This window comes from Neolamprologus brichardi, chromosome 3 (genome assembly GCF_056152115.1).
Source record: "Neolamprologus brichardi isolate AB-2024 chromosome 3, ASM5615211v1, whole genome shotgun sequence".
In the NCBI taxonomy this organism is placed as follows: domain Eukaryota; kingdom Metazoa; phylum Chordata; class Actinopteri; order Cichliformes; family Cichlidae; genus Neolamprologus; species Neolamprologus brichardi.
Window position 1 is genome coordinate 7,210,810 of NC_142106.1, and position 20,610 is coordinate 7,231,419.

Here is a 20,610-nt window from a genome sequence, read left to right on the forward strand (position 1 = left end):
CAGGATCCCACATTCTTGATTTTTAGTTCACAAACACTTGTTGTAATAACTAACTACTCCTGACATTTTGGAGATGCTAGCTCTTTATACAGTAAAGCTACAGCGGGATACAAATAAGATCAGGCTGATCCTGCCACGATTTGTTCCCCGGTTCAAATCACAGACAAACAGGATCCTACAGCTGTTTATGTTTTTAAACCTATTTTGCACAGAGAGACATTTTTTAAAAAAAAATGTATTGATAGCAATGTTGAATATTATTACACAGGAAAAAAACAACTACATGTAAAATTATCACACCATGACGCCTTTGACTTTGTAAATGGAAGGACAGTAACTGCGTGTTTATATGTAAGCGTGTAAAACCTGAAGATAGAGACAAAATACTGTTAATCTGACTATCTGCCATTCCTCTCATGTAAACAATAACGTGACGCACAGCGTGACTTGAAAAAAGGCACATATCTTTGACGTTGCCTGACGAACTCTGTATTCCTCGTCCACACGTAAACGCAAAAAATGAGTTTTAAAAAATCTCAGTTTTCGGTGATTCCAAACGCCGTTTATGTGGACGAAACAGCTGCGTTTTCAAAAGTATGGACGTAGTGTAAAAGAGTTAGTAGTTTATTTTCTTGCTACCTGTAATTTATTGCAGATTACTTGTATTTGCTTAATTGTTTACTAAATGTTTGAGGTGTGAAATAAACCGCAATTGAGCAAAATATGTGTGTGTGTGGTTGGAGGATGTGTTAGTGCGTGCGTGTGTGCGCGCGCGCGCGAGGGGGGGGGGGGGGGGGGGCGCGAACATTTTTCTGTAAAACAAAGGGGGGCCCAGCGAAAAAAGTTTGGGAACCACTGGTGGGAAATGTGTTTTTGCATGAATGATTTCCTTTTCTTCTCTGCATGAAACAGTAACGGTCGCCTTGAGGCGAATCAAAACTGGTTTAACGAGGGCCAAATGGAGCAGAAACAAAATCCACCCGAAAACAAAAAAGCAGATTTGCTTCCCTGCTGTGAGGCTGCCATATATGGAGAGTCTTCCTGCTGCAGTTTCAGGCATCACCAAGCTGCTTCTCTGATTACACTTAGTCCCGCCCCCTCAGCACACAGCTTAAGCCACTGGCGAGGCAGCTTTTCAGCATGAAGGCGTTGCTTTCAGGCTTAACTGCCTGGTTTCCTAGGGAACCGTGCAGCAGACAGGCTGGGCGGAAAAGCGTTTCCGGGTCGGCTCAAACTTGGAGAGAGGAGCAGAGAGACAAAGAGGAGGTGATAGTGAAGTGGGGGAGGGAGAAGGCTCCGTGGAGAGGCAGTGCGGGGGAGGTTCAGGTGCTGGCTCCACTCTCAGTGTGGGACCAGGGTGGACATCAGCACGTGGTAGAGAACCGAAGCACATTTGAGGGGATTTCAGAGCGTCTGAGGAGGCTCAGTGTTGTGCGCAGCTGGAAGGAGTCTCAGCTAATTCAGAAGCATGAGACTTCAGAGCAGGAAGCCTGATGCAGGCACGTCCGTGAACTACAGCCCAGGAGTGGAAGAAAGGCCGCTGGAGTGGCCACGGGAGGAAGGTGTGGATAATCAAAGAATCTACACAGTCCAGCAAGGTAACTGTGTTCAACACCAGCTGTACTAATGACGATAACAGCATGACTTTGTTCACTTTGGGGGAAAAACAAAAACTAGAGAGGAACAATCAAAGGATAAAGCTTGCTTGTGCTAAAAACTCAGACAATTACATTAACCTCCTAAGACCTGAACTCTTCCATGGCATGCATTTTTAATTTGTCTTTGTTTGGGCTGATTGGGACCTGTTGAATGTAAAAACAAAGAATTATCAGAATTATTTTTTTACCTGATTTTTGTTTCTAAGAAAAGTGAGATCCCCCTATTGAGGAGAAGAGTAGCAGTATAATGTCCTCGGAGGTGGATATCAGGCCCCTGTAGAGCAAAATTGAGTTTTGGTCTAAATAACCCAAAATGTGATGTCCATATATGTGGATCCTAGGAGGTTACAGTTTCTTCTTTTTTTTGAAAATCACCATTTAGCCAAAAATGACAATGTCTTCATGTTTGCACAGGAATAACGACTCAATTTCATTCAGCTGTTTCTGCCTCTACGAATGTGGCTGAAGAGGGAATCCGCAACTGGACAGATGATGAAGTAAAAGCGCTGCTGTGCGTCTGGGCCGACTGCAACATTCGGGAACGTTTGAAAAGCACGCTGCGCAACAAATCCATATTCCAAGAGATGGCTCGGCAGGTGCAAAGAAAATATGGGGTGATACGCGACTGGAAACAATGCCGTACAAAATACAAGAATTTGAAATATGACTATAAGATTGCTAAAAGTGCACACGCTGCAGGAGGCAGCGGTGCAGGAAGCCTGGGGAAGTACATGAAGTTTTTTGATGAAGTGGAAGCTATTTTACTGGACAAAGGACTGGAAAATGGGAGCATGGAGATGCATAAGAGACTGTATGATGGTGAACTGAAAGCAGGGAGGCAGGAAACACCAGCAGGCCACACAGGGCAGATAACAAGCTCTGAAAGTGAGCTGGTCATCGACATGGATGATGGTAAGCATCAAGTTTGCAAGCAGTTGTTTTAGATTCAAGACTCCATGAAAATAATTGTCTTATTTTTCCTTATTTAAGATGACAACAGTGATGATTGCAACATGGACGGAGAAATGGAAATAAAGAGAGAGAGAAGTACAGGTATGCCAACGAAGAAAAGAAAATCTGCCACCTGTGGAGTTTAGCTGCATATGTAAGCTTTTCCTTCCATATCTGTTCTTTTGTTCCAGATGCCCATCGAGCTCACGCAGACTCCAGCTTTGACGAAGTGGTCACGGTGTCGGACGCCGGTCGCAACTGGAGCGACCAAGAGGTGCGAGCCCTGATCCAAGTCTGGTCCGATGAGCGCATATGCAGGAAGCTGGAGAGCTCAACCAGAAAGAGGGACATCTTTGTCCAGATCTCGAGCAGGTTACTGCAGCAAGGCATCGATCGTGACTGGAAACAGTGCCACACTAAGTACAGGAACCTCAAGTATCTCTACAGGTCCCTTCAAAGGGGCAAGACTGATGAAGCCGTCCCGAGATGCCTCATGAGGTTCTACGAAGAAGTGGACTCCGTTATGAATCGCACGACTAGCGAGTCTCTGCGAGACACAGAAGCAGATTCAGACGGACTTACAATATCTGACAACTTTGATGAGAGAAATAACGTGGACGGCAATTTGGCAAACATGAGGAGAGCTGTGGAGGACAAAACCTGCACCTCTGATTCTGACTTAACCATCGAGGCATCAAACACTTATGAGTCAGAGCGGCATAAAATCAAGGAGCATCGTTTGGATCGAGAACACGTGTTGATGAGTGAGCAGATCATTTAATCATCATTATCATCAGTATGAATTAGATGAAAAGGTTACACAATGGTTTCAGTGGTCAGTTACCATGAGTGATAACCAAGCAGGAACACCACGGACAGCCAAAAACAAACGTTTTGGCTGTTTTTGTCCCTTAAAATATTTCTCAAAATCTTATATCAACACAACATATTAGTTAGTATTTCAACTAAAACCTTAAAATCTACAGAGAAATTGTGGTTCAGTAAACTGACCGTTTAACACTGAATAGACTAGAAGGTAGAGGGAAATAAATATTATTTTCAAACTACAAACTTTCCAGTTAGTAAACAACTTGGTCCAGCTTGAGCTGCAGCCACCCAGGAAGTGGTTTTAAGATATGTTTTATTTAAAAAGGAGTCTCGAGGTGGTCGTAAGCCAGTCTTACTGTGTTTAAAACCAAGACAATTCTTTTCTTTTGCAGCAAAGAAGCATATCTATATCTGTTTTTATTGTTTGCAGGTGCTTCTGAGAGTGAGGTCGATAAAGAGAATACATCAAACAGAAGACTGAAGAGGAAAGCTGTGGACGAAGGTCTGAAATGTGTCTCCTTCTGAAATAATTAAATATGGATAAGAACATGGCTGTGAGCTAAAACAATGCTCAACTCATGAAACCCTGTTAGGAGCTGACATGTTGCACTAGTCGTACTTAAAAAGTAAGTTAACCTTTGTCCTTCTTATTTCCAGACCCTGGACTGCACACATCACTGAAAAAGCTGAACCCTCTTGGCCCTGTTGCTGCTGACAGACGGCACACCCAGTGTAAAGAAGAGCAGGACCACATCGGCACAATAAAGATCAACTCAGTCTGTTCAGTGGCCTCCCCTGCTCCATCGCCACAGGTAACACTGATCTCATGTGACCATTACAAAACTGACGTATTCTCCGACATAATAAACGCTGGTGTGGGTTCTTTTAAAACTACCCCAACTACTTGATTAATCGAGTGACAGATATATAATAAGTTCATTATTTTTCAAATAAAAATGTCCCACATTAAAACTATAATTGTAAACTTTAACATGTTTAGGTTTCAGATTGCAAAAACAAAGATTAATTGATTCATGCAAATATTGTAAAGCCAAAAGCTGCAGCTTTATGATGTATGTTGGGCTGACGTTTATTATTCAAACCTGAGGAAAAGTTATGTCTTAAGTGTTATTCACTAATCCATGTTAGAAAATTCCAGAAAGTTGGTTTTGTTCATCTGGTCGCAGGATTTTTAATGGGAGAAATGTTTCACTTCTTATCCAGGTGACTTCTTCAGTATCAGCTGACCACAACCTTAACAGTGCAGTACTTAAGCAGAACAGCTGCACAACAACTGAAACCAGCACCACTGACTAACAATGAGCCACCAGTTCAGTTTCAGGATCGTCAGCATGCAAACTGGTCCCACGAGTACCAATCGTTCAGAGGTGTCATCGCCTTTTCACATAACGGCTTCACTCAAACCAGGATGTGCACATCGTCACTGAAAGAGTTGCCACTGGCCTGTAGGTGTAAACACAGTCCAGGCCTGATGAGCTAGCTCTTCTGCGCTGTGCTGCTAACCTGTGGTTGTCTGGTTGACTTTCTGAATTCAATGTAATTGGAAAATAAAGAAAAATACATTAAACTGCAAGCTAGTTGAAGGAAACCAGGGTTTTTGGTTCATGAAGACATTTCACCTCTCATGCTTGATGGATCGTTGACCTGCCCGGTTTCTATGCAGGTCGTTAAGGGTCCCATCAGTTGAGCTGACGTGTGACTCAATGCATGGGTTATTCGGGTCACATGACCTAAGGTGTGATTTCTATGTGGGACAGCTTCATGAACCAAAAACAAAGTCTAGCTGCCGTCAAATTAATAACTTCAAACTAGCCTGGTCTCAACTGTATGTTATATTTCATCAGAAACAAGAATGTGGCAATCATGTGACATCCTTACAGACAAGCTGCATGACAACATGTTGCTAACAACAGTGACACTTTAAAAGGCGATTTGTGTTTCCACTATTTTCTTCTTTAAAAAAGAAACAAGTGCTGCCTGCTAGGAAATCAAATCTGGCTTTTATGGGCGTAGACTAAAATGAAGCAATTCTTCTGTAAGTTCACTGCCGTGTTTTGTCTTTCAGGTCTGCTCAGGATACACAAGCGCCATGGCCTCCACCCCAGGTACTGCACGAGCCTTAATCCGCACTTTAGCGCTTCAGTTAGATGAGCATGTTTTAATTCTTTCCTTGTTTTCAGAGTTGAAAATCGGCCAGAAGCTCAATGAAGGCAAGACTAAACAGATTTTCGAGCTCATGGACCAGCCGGGACTGGTTCTAGTCCAGTCTAAAGACCAGACCACAGCTGGGAACGCCGTGAGCAAAGATCAGATGGAGGGCAAAGCTGCCATTGCCAACAAAACCACGAGCTGCGTGTTCCAGCTGCTGCAGGAGTCTGGTGAGGTTTTTATTTCTGCACAAGGTTTTGGGAACAGATTGCATCAAAGGTTGATTCAGTGACAGGAAACAAACAGCCTAAATCTCGTGCATGAACCGAAATGATATTTAATGTATGCAAATTCAATAAAATATAGTTTTTAATCTCAGATGTTGTCATTTGTCCGTGAGTTTGAGGTTGCTCTGATATCCACCCTTCTCTCCTCAGGCATTAAGACGGCCTTTGTTAAGCAGCACTCGGACACGGCGTTCATCGCAGCGCACTGCGAGATGATACCCGTTGAGTGGGTGTGTCGCAGAGTGGCGACTGGATCTTTCCTCAGGAGGAATCCAGGAGTCAAAGAGGGCTACCGCTTTTCTCCTCTAAAGATGGAGATGTTCTTTAAAGTGAGTCTTGCTGCGTGCGGTGATTCTCTCCGAGTGTTGCAGCAAACTCATCACTGATGGTGTTTTTAGGATGATGCCAACAATGATCCTCAGTGGTCAGAGGAGCAGCTGCTGGAGGCCAAACTGTGTCTGGCTGGGCTCACTATTGGTCAGTGTGAGGTGGACATAATGAGTCGCAGCACCGTGGCCATTTTTGAGATAGTGGAGAAGGCCTGGGCCACTCAGAACTGCTCCCTGGTGGACATGAAGGTAGGCTGTGCAGCAGCGCCCCCTGCTGGTTAAAGTCACATCTTGGTGCGATCACTTTTCTCCTGTAGCTGCAGCAGAACTACAACGAAGGACTTTTTCTTTGCTTATAGATTGAATTTGGCGTCAGTGTGAAAAGTCGAGAGATTGTGCTCGCTGACGTGATTGACAACGATTCATGGAGGCTTTGGCCAGCTGGAGATCGGAGCCAGCAAAAAGACAAACGGGTGATGAACTGACTTTGATTTATTTTCATGCTGATATGAAAAAGAAAGAAGCCTCAAACTTTTCTGTCCCCTTTGTAGGTGTACAGAGAGCTGAAGGAAGTGACCCCAGAGGCAATGCAGAAGGTGAAGAGGAGTTCTGAGTGGGTCTCTGAAAGGGTCAAGGTACAGCAAACAGATGCCTCTAACCTATTCTTGATCTTGTAGGAGTGTTTAGCTCTTTCTTTGCTTTGAACGTCCAAACCAACAAACACTGTTTAACATCACAAAAAAACCAACACAGCTGTACGGTTTTTCTTTTGAGCAGGTAAAACTGACATAAAGTGATGATTCAATGGTTTCTGTGTGTCTACAGTTGCTGCTGGAGCCCCAGGCAAGCAGCAGGGTGGTGCTTTTAATGGGCTCCACCTCAGACGTGGCCCATTGTGAAAAGATAAGAAAGGCGTGCGCCTCCTACGGGATCCCCTGTGTCCTCAGAGTCACCTCGGCACACAAGGGTCCAGATGAGACGCTGCGCATTAAAGCTGAATATGAAGGTGAGCTTTAATATTGACGTCACTGCGTCTTTATACTGATGTGGGATTCTTTCTAATCGGATCATTTCTTTATGCTGCGTTGCAGGTGATGGCATACCCACTGTGTTCGTGGCTGTGGCTGGGAGGAGTAACGGCCTCGGCCCAGTGATGTCTGGTAACACGGCTTACCCTGTGATCAGCTGCCCTCCTCTCACTCCAGACTGGGGACCACACGACGTCTGGTCATCCCTCCGCATGCCAAGTGGTGAGCGGAGCTCTTTACTGTAACGTGCAGCGTTAATCGTTCGTGCTGTTTTGGGATTTATTTATTTTTGTCCTGCAGGTCTTGGCTGCTCCACCGTGTTGTCTCCTGAAGCTTGTGCTCAGTTTGCAGCGCAGATCTTGGGGTTGAGGGACCACCTGGTGTGGTGCAAACTGAGGGCATCCATGCTCAACACCTGGGTGTCTCTCAAGCTGGCTGACAAGAAGTTACAGGCCTGCAGCCTCTGAAGAGCCCAGCGTGCATCACACCGAACAAAAGAGCTTTGGTCCATTTAGCACCCTTGAAGCGAACTGCAGGACTGAAAATGACGCAATTCAGTTTCATGGACCTTTTTCTAACAGATTTGTTATAGTTTCTCATTTTAATGGAATTTTATAGAACTTTTTAATTTGTTTGTTTATTTTTGCATGCATGTTGTTGCTGCCTGTGTTTAATTGTCATTTTTGTAACTTGTTGCTGCCTATCGTCAGGTCTCCCTTTAAAAAAAAAAAAAGGTTTTTGTTTCAGTGGGATCTACCTGGTTGAATAGAAGTTCAATTACAAACATTGTTTACTATGAAAAGCCATTAACTGTAGATGTTTGTCACACATATGATTCGATGAAGGGACAGATGATTGAAGCCTGTATGTATTTGTATGCTTTTTTTTTTTTTTTTTTTTTTTTTAAGACACACTGAGCTTTTAGATCACAGCAGAAAAACTGGAATCAAAACATGTAAATAGTGGACAGGAAGTTGTGTCATGAAGCTTTCTTTTCTGACTAGATGCAATAAAATGTTTAAATACTCGTATTCATGAATCTCATGATAATTTGGGGGTTTCCATGATTTCTTTCATCTCACTCAGTGCACATACTCGAAAAACATCCTGTAAATATTAGTCTCAGACTGGAAGAGAGGTTGCTGAGGAATGTGAGGAAAAGACAGATGGGAACACAGATTTCTTAAGTTATGAATGAAATCAGTTTAATATCGCTCACGTTTATACACTTTTTTTTTTTTTTTTTTAAATCTTTAGATGCTCCCCTGATCTGCCTGGAAACAGTCACACTGAGTACAAGAACCTCAAGTTTCTCTACAGGTCCCCTCAAAGGGGCAGGACTGATGAAGCTGACCTGACTCATGAAGTGGACATGAATGGCACACAAGTGGACAATTGAAACTATCAGCAACACCGACTCGTGATTTTGTCGAGTCGGTGTTGCTGATAGTTTCAATTGTCCAAGCATAGATAATAACTGGAGTTAACATTCTAGACAGCAGCTACTGATGTTGTTGAATGTGATGTGTTGTTTTTACTTGTATTGGTCTGTAATGCAGTATTAAAATGCTAAACTCAGTGATCACACTGCAATATAATGTTTTCCATTACAAACCACCAAACATGCCTTTGTCTCCTGTGCAGCGTGAGCTACAATCACCTGATTTCAGTTCACGCAGAGGAAGAAAAAGGTGGAGTCATCTTACAACCTTTGAGGAGTGAAGATATTTAATTATTGGATTATTTAAAGCAGTATCACTGTGGTTGTGACTGTGTGGAACTTTTAACCTCCTAGGACCTGCGTCCACATATGTGGACATCACATTTTGGGTTATTTAGACCAAAATACTCGATTTTGCTCTACAAGGGCCTGATATCCACTTACGAGGACATTATGCTGCTACTGTTCTATCAATGTTTTAAATGAATATCCTCATATGTGTCTCTTATTTTTAAAAAAAAACAAAAATAAGGTAAAAAAAATCTGGTAATTCTTTGTTTTTGCATTCATTGGGCCCCAATATGCCCAAAAATCAAAGAGACATTAAAAATGCATGGTGTGGAAGAGTTCGGGTCTTAGGAGGTAAAGGCCCCAAACTACCAAAACTGTCTGTGTGGTAGTAAATCATTTTATTTAATATGAATATAACTGTAGAACCAATGGACAAGTCAAATCTGTTAAATGTGAGCTGAGCAGTGAAAAATCATGTGACTGACATAAACTTGGGGGTGACGGCCTGGAGGGTAAAATGAGCTCTTTAATCTCTCTGAGACAAACTGTAAAGAACAAGAACAGATTCAGTGCGGCTCTTCGTGTGAGCACGTCTCTCTAAACCCTGTCACACAATCACATGATGAGATAAGCTTTGATTACAAAAGTTACTGAGCTGTTGTGCTCGATCAGTCAACACCTTGCATCACTGCTGCACTGGAACGCTGACTCTGAAACAGCCCATCACACTGAATAATGTTCGGTGTCCACAAACATGTCCAGTTGGTGTCCAGTTGTTCTGCAAACATACACTGTACAGGATCGGCAGCGTGTTAGAGTGATTTTTTTATTCTGTTTCCTGGGACTTAAGACCATGAATGAAACATTTAAGACAGAAGGAGACACAGGGGTCAAATGTCACATTTTGCAGAGCCTCTGATCCTCCCACAGGCTAGAGCAATGTAAAGGTTTTAGTTTTGACTTTTTAAAAGCATTTATGATTTTACTTGAGTGATTCCTCGTTTATCTTTTACCTCATTGTTCCAGTGAGCGATTAAAGGAAATCTGTCTCACATGCACGTTCAATTTAGACTCACCAGTTTACCAAACGAGCGTGTGTTTGGATTGTGGAGGAAAGCTGGAGTACTTGCAGGACTGCAGGTAGGTAGAGAGCAAACAATCTCCTCATAACAGGTGTTCAAACCAGTAACCACCTTACTGTGCAGCTGAGTGTAACAGCACTATCATGAGTTATTCCTCTGCTGTCATGAGACTGCATCGTGCCCCCAACAAAGAAATCCAACTGCATGAAAACAATAGCAAAGGAAACTCATCATCTCGATTCCTCTTGTTCTGTGTCAGTATACAAATCGCTTATCAGTACACTAAGCTAAAGTTGTAGCTAAAGAAATGTAGTGATTATAATTTATGATGTAACCAGAAACCTCTCTGATTGACTCTGATGACCTTTAAAGTTATGAGTGGGGGTTTCCTGTTACACTATAAGTTATGGTGTGATTTAACATGTAGATTTCCAGCTGAGGCATAAGTCAGGCATCAAAGCTTAGTGTTTGTGTCCACTTCTGTAATGATACTGAATGACAAGAGTTACTTTTTACAGATTCCAGTTTGAAAATGTCATCATGCACAACACAGGAGACTTTTTCAGTTTTTTATTGAATGACTTTGAAGCTGAAATTGAGGCCCTGTGTCATTATGCTACTCTGTAAAACATTTACTGCACTGAGTAATGAATCACCACTCAATAACATTCCTGCCTGTAACCCAGGGGGCAGCTTTTCATTTCCCCTTGTCAGTGTCCAGCAGTACTTCCAGATAGTAATTCTGTTCTATCCTCTTGTGGTTTTCACTCAGTTATATACCTTAATCTTAACTGTATCTCCTCCTCTAACTTCATATTTTCTCTCTCCTCCTCCTTCTTCTCCTTTCCCTCTCTCTGCTCTCTCCATGGCTGCCACCCTCAGATCGCCTGTCCCATCTTTGCTGGCCTTCTGCATTTCTTCTTCTTGGCTGCCTTCTGCTGGATGTGTCTGGAGGGTGTGCAGCTCTATCTCATGCTGGTGGAGGTCTTTGAGAGCGAGTACTCACGCAAAAAGTACTACTATCTGTGCGGCTACTGCTTCCCCGCACTGGTGGTGGGCATCTCTGCAGCCATAGACTACAGGAGCTATGGGACCAAGAAAGCATACGTGTGAATACAGACCCTTTGCACCTGCAGATTGAGAAGTAGGATTGTGCTATTCCCCCAGATGGAAATATGCAGTGCCGTGTGAAGGGCTCTTGCGCCTCCCCACAGACTGGGTTCTCTGAACACACTTAGCCAAAGCCTGATGATTAGCCTTCATAAGATCATCCGCTGAGACAGAGAAATAGTGTGTGCATTCATGTGCATGAGCTCAGCGTGAGTGTACAGTTGTTTGTTGGTTTAGTTGTGCATAACTCACTCGTCTCCTCTGTGCCACTCCAGATGCTGGCTGTGAGTGGATAACTACTTCATCTGGAGCTTCATTGGACCTGTTTCATTTGTTATTATGGTATTAGCTTTACTGTCAAGCAGTATTATTAGCCTCCATATTTCGATATCCCGCAGTCAGAAGTATTTCACCAGCATGCAGTTTTGCGATGTTATTAACAATATGAAATCAGTAATTTTGGACTAGAGTGCTCACTGCGCATTTTTTATTTCTTCCTATCGTCTTTCCTTAGCTCAGCCTCATTTTCCTCATGATCACTTTGCACAAGATGATACGCAACTCTTCGGCACTTAAACCTGACTCCAGCCACCGGATAATATTAAGTGAGTTTAAATTATTCAGTGAGACTCACACATTTTTATTTTTGAAGAAAAAAGAAATTTCAAATTGTCTTAGTATATCTGTGCATCAACTCAGTGTTAGTGAATGCCTCGTTCTCCGCTTCGATCAGGTCCTGGGCACCAGGGCCCATCACTCTGCTCTTCCTACTTGGCTTGACATGGGCCTTTGGCCTCCTCTTCATTAACGAGAATACAGTCATCGTGGCCTACCTTTTCAGCACCTTCAATGCCTTCCAGGGCATGTTCATCTTTATCTTCCACTGTGCCCTGCAGAAGAAGGTAACAATTCCAAACTACATTTTAAACACACTGTTGGAGCTATTTGTTCTTATTTTTTATTATTTTGAAATTAGTTAAAGTTTGTTGTTAGTTTACTTATGTTTTGGGGTTTATTTACAAGTTTATTTGTCGGTTAATATTTTGTTTCAATGTTTGTTTGATGTTACTTTGTTAAATTAGTCAGTAAGAGCTGTAGGGCCATTTTGTTTCTATAAATAAAGAGACTGGTATAGGACCAGCATGCACTGGGGTGGGCCTATGGTTTTTTAGCAGAGCAGGAGAAGCAGCAGGAAGTAACAAAAATTGGATCTTGTTATTGCCAAACTGGATAAATAAACCATAAAAACACAACTTTCAAGTTTGGACAGTGGACTTCTTTTGCCTGTGTACGAAATAGTATCTCAGTGCAGCAGTGGCTTGTGGACTTTTAATTGTGGGATGTTTGGTTTGTCAAACAAAAGGACTGCCACTACACACACTTTATATAAATTGAATTAATTACGACTAAGCAGCTGAAATGTTGTGTAGATGAACAAATGGATGGATGTGCCAGTCTAATTGACATTCAGTAGACGTGCTCAGAAATATTGGATTTTGTTTCATTTCGCTGTGGCTGTGCGATAAAAGGCTCCGTTGCTCCACATTCAGTTTAGCCTATAGAAACGAAAGTGTTTGTGTTTATGAGTGACTCTCAAACCTGCCCACTGTGCCGGTGGTGTTATTTTCTTTACAGGTTCATAAGGAGTACAGTAAATGTCTGGGTCACTCCTATTGCTGCAGCCGCACCTCTACCAACAGCTCCCACGGTTCGTTGAAGAACTCGGGCCTTCGTGCCAACAACCGCTACTACGCTGGCAGCCAAGCTCGCCATGCAGCAGCCAAGCTCGCCATGCAGCAGCCCACAGACAGGTGCAGGCAGCACAGACCAACACATAAACACTCACAAACATATCATCAGTGGAAAACACAGCTGAGTTTTGATGAATGATGAATAAAAACAGCTTGTGCAGCAACACGACTGTTTTAGTGGAACAAAATGAGAAATGTTATCTGTTTTTTTTAAACTAAAAAATGATGTAAAAACAAAGCAAATCTTTTCAAAATTAGGCATGGTTTCTCCCTCTGCAGCAACATTTTAAAAGGTCTCTTATGTAGGTTTATGTTATAAAGATATCATTTGTAGTCCACATGGTGTATATATAGACACATGCATCATACACGTCATCGGAAAATACTGTAAATGCTGGCATATGCGCAGCTACACAGACACAAACAATGGCAATTATTGCTCACAATCGGCAAACAAGCTTTTTTGAAATGTAATAACACTTCCAAACAACAATTACATCGGCTACTACAGTCATGTATCTCGAGCCCCGGTCACGATAACATGACAAAGCTGTGTTTCTCTTTACTCGACGCCTCAGTCTCTTTGTCTGGCGTGTTTGCCTATTCTTTGCAGATTAGAGCGAGCTCCACAGTTTTGATTACAGCTGCCCCACTGAGTTACAAAGTCTACCCGCCATGTTTCTATATTTAACTTGTCGTGTGTTTACTGCCACTCACTGCACCATGTTTCCTCTTCCAGAGTCGGATCGGCAGGATGTGGAACGACACGGTTCGGAAGCAGACAGAATCTTCTTTCATGGCGGGAGATATCAACAGCACCCCGACACTCAACCGTGGTGAGACCTCTCTCTATATTTCTCCCTCCATTAAATTATACTCGCTGAAATTCTCAGACACAGGTGACGCACATACAGATTTACAGCATTTAACAATAGAATTACTGAGCCTTTTTTTCCTGGTGCAAGTCCCTACTACTAGATTTACTGACCCTGTGCAAATTTGCATAAATTCCCTGAACCTAACACCTCCTAGCACCCTGCTGAGAGGCCTCATTGTTCTACATTCTCATGTTTTGTTTTTCTTTACACACAATGAAATTGTGGGTTTTGTTTTTGATTTGATTGAATGCAGCTTTTGCAGAGAAATGATGAACATGTTTTTGACTGTTGTGAAAACTGAAGTTGCTCTAAATCAGTTTTAGTAACTCTGGGATTCTTAAATTTGTCCTCACAGAGAAAAACCAGTCTACATCCATCTTCCACTATCATCTATTTGCTGTATCCTTTTTGTCTCTGTTATCTGTTATCACCTTTCACTGCAAACAGCTCTACAATAAAGCAGGTCACCAGTAGAGAAAGAACTTGACCTCATGTCCAAGTCTGATAACTAAATTATTAATTTGCTCACAGATTCTGTTTGTCAAGAGAAAAAAGCAAAGTTAAGTAAAACAAAACACCCACACAAAACCCACCACTCTGACATTTTGCAGCTTCAATGCTGATTCTGCTGTCTGTCTTTAATCCTGCCCAGAAACAAACAATCTTACATTTGCACTGTAGCCCTAAACCCTTCATATCCCTCATAGAGGTTCATGTGAAAATATAATCCAACTTTAACCTGCCATCTCCATGGTACAATATCTATGCTCTGAATTAGCAGATAGCAGTGTGGTGAACAAGTGTGTGTTTGTGTGCTGTATTTCCAGTAGTCTGAACACATGTGAGGGACTGTTTCTTGCTGTGTTTATACATACAGGAAAGATCAACTGATCAAATGTCCCAACTTGTCCAAAGGTCACATGTGAATGTCCACAGTTTACTCCGTCAACCGTGCATAGAAATTACTCCTCTGCACAGTCTTATTCCTGTCTTATGATAAAATGTTAATTTATCATGTGTATAGAGATCGACAGACCACGTGACTTTCGTGCATTGCTTTGTGGGTACCCGTGGCAACAAAATCAAAACACTGCATCAACCGCATTTCCAGCACCGGTAATCATTAATTCTGCGGTTTTAATCCCTACTTGCATTTTATTTGCCCCAAAGACAGGGAGAACGTGGCAGGTCTGTACAAAGACAGACTTGACGAAAAGGCAAAAAAAAAAAGGACGAGGAAAAAATCAAAGGAGTGAAAGGGTCAGACACATACGAGCATACAGAGTGGAGTAAGGACGTTAGCGTGCTGCCCAACTTTCATCACGCACATATTTATTATTATATGGTCCTAAGTGTGAGTGCATACACTCACAAAATGTTTAGTAACTTCAGATCCTGCAACAAGCCCAGCTCCAGTTTACTTTGGTGATTTGGACTATTCCATCTCACAGCTGTTGTTTTTTCCCCTTTATCTCCTGTACAGGGCAACACAATCTATTTATCGTTTCAGGTTGTAGTGTTACACAACATTTTCACATCTAATAGAAATAAAATGAGTCTTTTGTAATTCATTCAACTTATTGTCTTTATTTATAACTGGCATTATTGTTTCATTCTATCATAGAATCTTACAAGAGGCAACATTGTATTCGATTGTGCTTTATCAGCTGCTTCGGTGAAAGACAAATCAACAATGCAACAAAAAAACAACAACATACTGTCATGAATTGGCTGTGTGGAGGCAGATGAGGAACCAAACGCAAAACTCACAGAGACAAAAAGCTGAACTCAAAATCACTGCTTTATTGCAGCCTTCACAAAGAAACAGAACTAAACTGGGAATGCTAACTGAGGACAGAGGGAACACAGAAAAGCACACAGGTTTGAGGAGGAGACATTGACGACGCAACACCGAACTGAGGGAGACATGCACATAAATACACAGAGGGTTAACGAGGGAAGTGGGAGCACACGGGGAACACAGCTGACACAGATAATCATAACAAGACACGGCAGAAGTAACACAACACTGACGGGAGACTGTCAAAGTAAAACAGGAAGTACACAGAGGTGCAGACAGGAGGAGAGAGAGAGACAGGAGAGCACAGGCATAGCGGGCTGGGGAAACATGGAATAAAACACAAGGAGGGGAGACGAGGGCTCACAGATACACAGAGGGGCACACAGGGGGTAAAAGTCACAAGGGGAAATCAAATAAGAAACAACTTAACAGAGCAACCCAGGACCCATGGCCTAAATAAAGAACAAAATACAAAAATACATGAAAACTAAGAATGCTGGGCCAACATGGCCCAGGATCATGACACATACTGGAAAACAGTTATTCATCACTTGATTGCTTCAGTACAACACTTGGGCACATATATGCGGGACGTTTTGATATCACTCTCTCTCTTAACCAATCAAATCTCGCTGTGGTAGCAGCTTTAAACTCGACCCAGGTTGATAGAGGGTGCCCAGTCTGGACCGCATTCCAGCATTTTGTAGGCTGGTTTTCCTACAAAACACAACAAACATTAGCCCGCAAAGCCACAGTGAACAAAGCAGCGCAGCGCAACAAATTAAATTCAAATTAAGATTTATTTGTAACCTACATCAACAATTATGTTATCATAAAATACGTAATTACAACTACAACAGAAGACTTACCTTTGTGGGAATGCTTGGAGCAGACTAACATGTGAGCTGGGGTGTTCTGAGATGTTATATTTGGTCTTCAAATGGCTGCATTCCAGGCCATCCATCGGCTCTTTGTTATTATGGAAACATGGCTCAAACAATTTCTCTTCGACGACGTAATCCGATAACAACCGATCTCTTTACCCGTCGGCTTCCCATGGCTGTCATGCGACTATTGCAGTTAGTAATACAACAGCTTCTTGCCATTTTTTGTGTTTCTTTTTATCGCTGTGTGACTGTTTTCATGTGAAAGCCTGCGTGCACAAGTACCGCTTGCCACTTGTACCTACAATTCTTTGTAGTTTTACCCTTGAATGACGTCACATTTTACAGGCCACTGAACAGATCATCTGTGGTAGGATGATGGAGTGTTGCCATGGTAATGCACAGGGGAGCGGTCAGACAAAGCACTAAAAGTGGACTTCTCCCTGAAAAGATGCATACATGCATTCACACAAAGACTCAGCCGCTCATGGCAAAAACACAGACAATAAATCTGCTCCTGTCCTTTACAACAACAACATGGAAAATCAGTGAGTTATATTGTTGTTCCACATTGAATAGTATAAGGATGTACCTCAGCATAAATCAGTTCTTATCAAGGAATATAAAAGTGTAACCATTACATCAGAATACAGTAGAACAGACGCATGTAAAAACATCTGAACATGGAATGTTCAGATGTTTTTTAAATAAAATGCTGCATATTGCAAGTTTGTCTTTGTATGACTTTATTCAGTCAGAACGTCCAGCCTTGAACAGAGGCGGTGGTTTATGACACCAACTGTCTGTCATCTATAATCCAGTTTTGAGATCTCTTCCCAGACGTCTTTTCGCCCACTCACATCCTGAAGTGCAAAATTACTGATGGAAGAAAAGGTCAAAGCTATCAGATCCTCAGTTTAGAAAAAAGGAGAAAAGAGAAGGAGAAACGCATACCTGAGGCAGGCTTTCGAGACGCTCACTAGTCTTTGCCTTGGTGGCACCAGGCATTTTAGCCAACCTGCTGTGTCATTTTAGGATAAAACCTCTTCTCACTAACACTCTGGTATTCGTCTCCTTTTCTATGTTGCAGCTTTTGAGCTGCGTCGTAACATAGTAAACAGTAGACACTGATGGGGCTTACTGAATCTTGGGACTGTGTTCAACACAATATTAATTAGCCTTTAATTGGAAAAGCTGTATTGTATTATAGTGGCTGTTTGTTAGCCGTTTGCATACTATCTGTGTGTACACTCCCAGAGCACCCAACAGGCTAGGACCGCCCCTGGCTGCAAGCACATGTTTGGCCACGAAGGCGTAACTGGCAAACACGCACAAAAGAACGCGAGCACATGGTTGTTGCTCACAGGTAACTACAGGTAACTAGGTAAGAGACTCCCGCAGTTTATCTGAGAGGCACCGGCGACAGCGAGTCCATGGAGTTCGAGGAGTCGGGTATCGGAGAGGAGTGCGGGGTCTTTGGGTGCCGGAGAGTGGCCCACACAGCTGGACGTAGCTCAGGTCTTAACTTTGGGCTTGGAGGCATTACAGCACAGGTAAGTAACGGAAAACCATTTACTGCAGCTTTAGTAACCAGTTAATGATGTCTGAGCTTTTTAAGTGAAATGTTTGGTTTAAATGTGAATCAGACCCAAACTTGAGAAATACAAAATGAATGAATGGAATGTGGAATCTTTGCAGAATGCAGCGGTCACTGCATATAAAAGTGTTGTGGAAAAGCATTGATCCACACTCCCCAATGTCTTTACAATTTGCTTGAAAATTGAGGAAAAAGGCTAAGCGAATTAAAAAAAAAAAAAAGAAGATTTATATTTAGATGTAACATTTAAAATTGCGTTTTAAATATAAAATGTTACAAATATTTTTAGGAAATGTTGTAAATAATGACTGGAAAAACCATGTGTTTGTAAGGTTTTGAGCTAAATGTGGGAAAATGTTGCCGTTAATTTCAGCATGTTTCAGTTTACAAACAGCGCCCCATGCTAAAGAAATCAAATATTAGTATGACAACCTTTATTGGTCAACACAACCGGAACTCTCTTATGAAAACTTTGTTGTTATTTCTGTAAGAAAAGTTCGACACGAGGGCCGTTTTTCACTACTCAAGCACGAGAGTCTTTGTAAGTTTACACGGGAGTTCAGACTTCCCAAGAACGATAATCTAAAATCTACAATCTACGGCGGTAGTTTTTACTGCCATCACCACTTAATTTAACTGTGTATTTTGGCAAAATTCGCTTTTATCATCTGTTTCATGTCTAATAAGCTTCATACAGTTAAACACATGTTTACATGTATGCTTAAATAAAAACAAACGGGTGAGATGTTAGAACGCTTGGATTTTTATTTTCGTAAACACTCAGGATCTCTGCATATTTTGGAACTGAAGAAGCTTCCCGCACTAATACATGACAATTTGCACTGTGATGTTTTGTGTTTTCTCAGGGGGCAGTAATGTGCTGGGATTGTCACAAGTAATGGAGCCAGTCCACCCACATACACAACACACAAGGTAACACTGAAACTTCTGTTATGATAAAGCAGAAGCAAAGTCAGAAACAGACCCAGGAGGTATTTGGTTGCCTCCTGAATATGTTTCTATTGTTACAGCAAGGGCGTAGATTTGGCATGGACGGAAGGGACATGTCCCCACCAATATCCAGCAATTATTGAATTGTCCCCACCAATAATTTGATCTCTTCGAGTAAAGAAAAACAAACCCGATAGAAAGAAAAAAAAAACGATCTGTCAGCGTCTCATTCACCCAGCGGTGCAGAAAGAGTTAAATTACGTTCTCTACTAGAGTCCTACGTCACGTGACAAATATGGCCAATGTGATTGGCTGAGCCTTTCAGGGAGCTCTGTTTAGTTTTAGCAGCGGCAAGCCTACGCTGGGAGGAGGAGAGGAGGACGGCAGCAACAAGGAAGAACCTGGATATAAGAAAGTAGTTTTCAAAGAAACCTGTAAGTCACTTAAAGCCAAGTTCACTCATAAAATGTGTCATAATAACGTTACAGACTATGCTAGGCTTTGGCCCACATCAGTCTAAAACTGTAACCATGAATAACGTGTTTTGTAAACTAACTGCACAACAGGCGGCACTATTAGTTCTCTCAGTCTCAGAGCAGCATTTCTAATTTTGATTGAAGCTGTCGTAGAAAACGGCCTCGAGCAAGCCAGGATATTAGTTTACAGAGGCTGTTAAAATTATATGTCTAACGTTAAAATGTTGGTGACACAATAATTTCATCCTAATGGCACTGACATATTCATAGCGTTAACTTTTGAGACAAATATCATGAGGTAGTCATGATTTTGCAAATATTCCACCTTGTAGTGCAGTTTGCACAAATTGTTTTAAAATGCACTCAGCCTACAAACATTACTGATGAGTCAAGATCTGCACAAATTGACAGAAACACTGAAGCAGCTGCACATTTTATTCTTATTGTCATGTATGTCCTATTTGTCCGGTGACAGAAGAACCAACACAAAGCTCAGAGCTGGTTATCTGGTGAGAGGGAAACATGAAGATGAAACCAGGAGATGTCCTTACTGAATCATCAGAGCTGAACAGGTGATGGAGAAACAGGTTTACCTTTTAGGTGACATGAATGAGTTGAAGGGAAGTTATGAAAGGGGGGCACAAAGAAATACTTTTCTTTCTTATTCTCATTTCAAATGTCTCGCTTTTAACAAATAATTATCTGAATCTTTCAATCAATGTTTTCATCTGATGTAAAATGTATAGAAATCCATTATTGTATTCGATAAATATTAAGTCTAGTTAGTATATACCCTAGTAAGTTATAGTATTCTTTACTTTGTTAAGGTACCATCTGTGCAGTCTGCAATTCTGTTGAAGAAAGATGTTTAATCTATTTAATTACTGGAGAAAAATAATAGATTTCTGTGCATTTGTTTTATACGTGCATTAAATTTAAATTGATTTTGTTAGTTAAGCATCTTGAGGCAGAGGGTGGGGGAGTGGTTCCTACTTTTTTTCTTTTCTTTTTTTGCTGGGAGTTGGCAACCCTATTAGTTATAGGTATATGTAATTATAAATTAGGTGTTACTGTTTAATGATGATTTAATGAACACAC

The 20,610-nt window shown here is 41.8% G+C and overlaps 3 protein-coding genes across 3 annotated transcripts in view; 2 read left to right on the top strand and 1 right to left on the bottom strand.

Moving 5' to 3' along the window:
• The window catches only part of LOC148103302 (polymeric immunoglobulin receptor-like), a 796,664-nt gene that overhangs the window by 470,188 nt on the left and 305,866 nt on the right, over window positions 1–20,610 (bottom strand). The window lies entirely within an intron of this gene.
• Window positions 1–20,610, top strand: part of LOC118456030 (cell adhesion molecule DSCAM-like) — a 533,233-nt gene that overhangs the window by 178,154 nt on the left and 334,469 nt on the right. The gene's annotated exons all lie outside the window — the stretch shown is intronic.
• Window positions 1,297–7,976, top strand: LOC102795846 (uncharacterized). Its single transcript, XM_087832194.1, has 15 exons — window positions 1,297–1,598; window positions 2,073–2,570; window positions 2,649–2,711; window positions 2,801–3,373; window positions 3,868–3,939; window positions 4,095–4,249; window positions 5,524–5,563; window positions 5,639–5,836; window positions 6,044–6,222; window positions 6,292–6,471; window positions 6,582–6,695; window positions 6,774–6,857; window positions 7,048–7,228; window positions 7,314–7,472; window positions 7,551–7,976. The coding sequence occupies exons 1-15, from the start codon at window positions 1,469–1,471 to the stop codon at window positions 7,715–7,717; spliced, it is 2,793 nt and encodes a 930-aa protein (XP_087688320.1). The 5' UTR covers window positions 1,297–1,468; the 3' UTR covers window positions 7,718–7,976.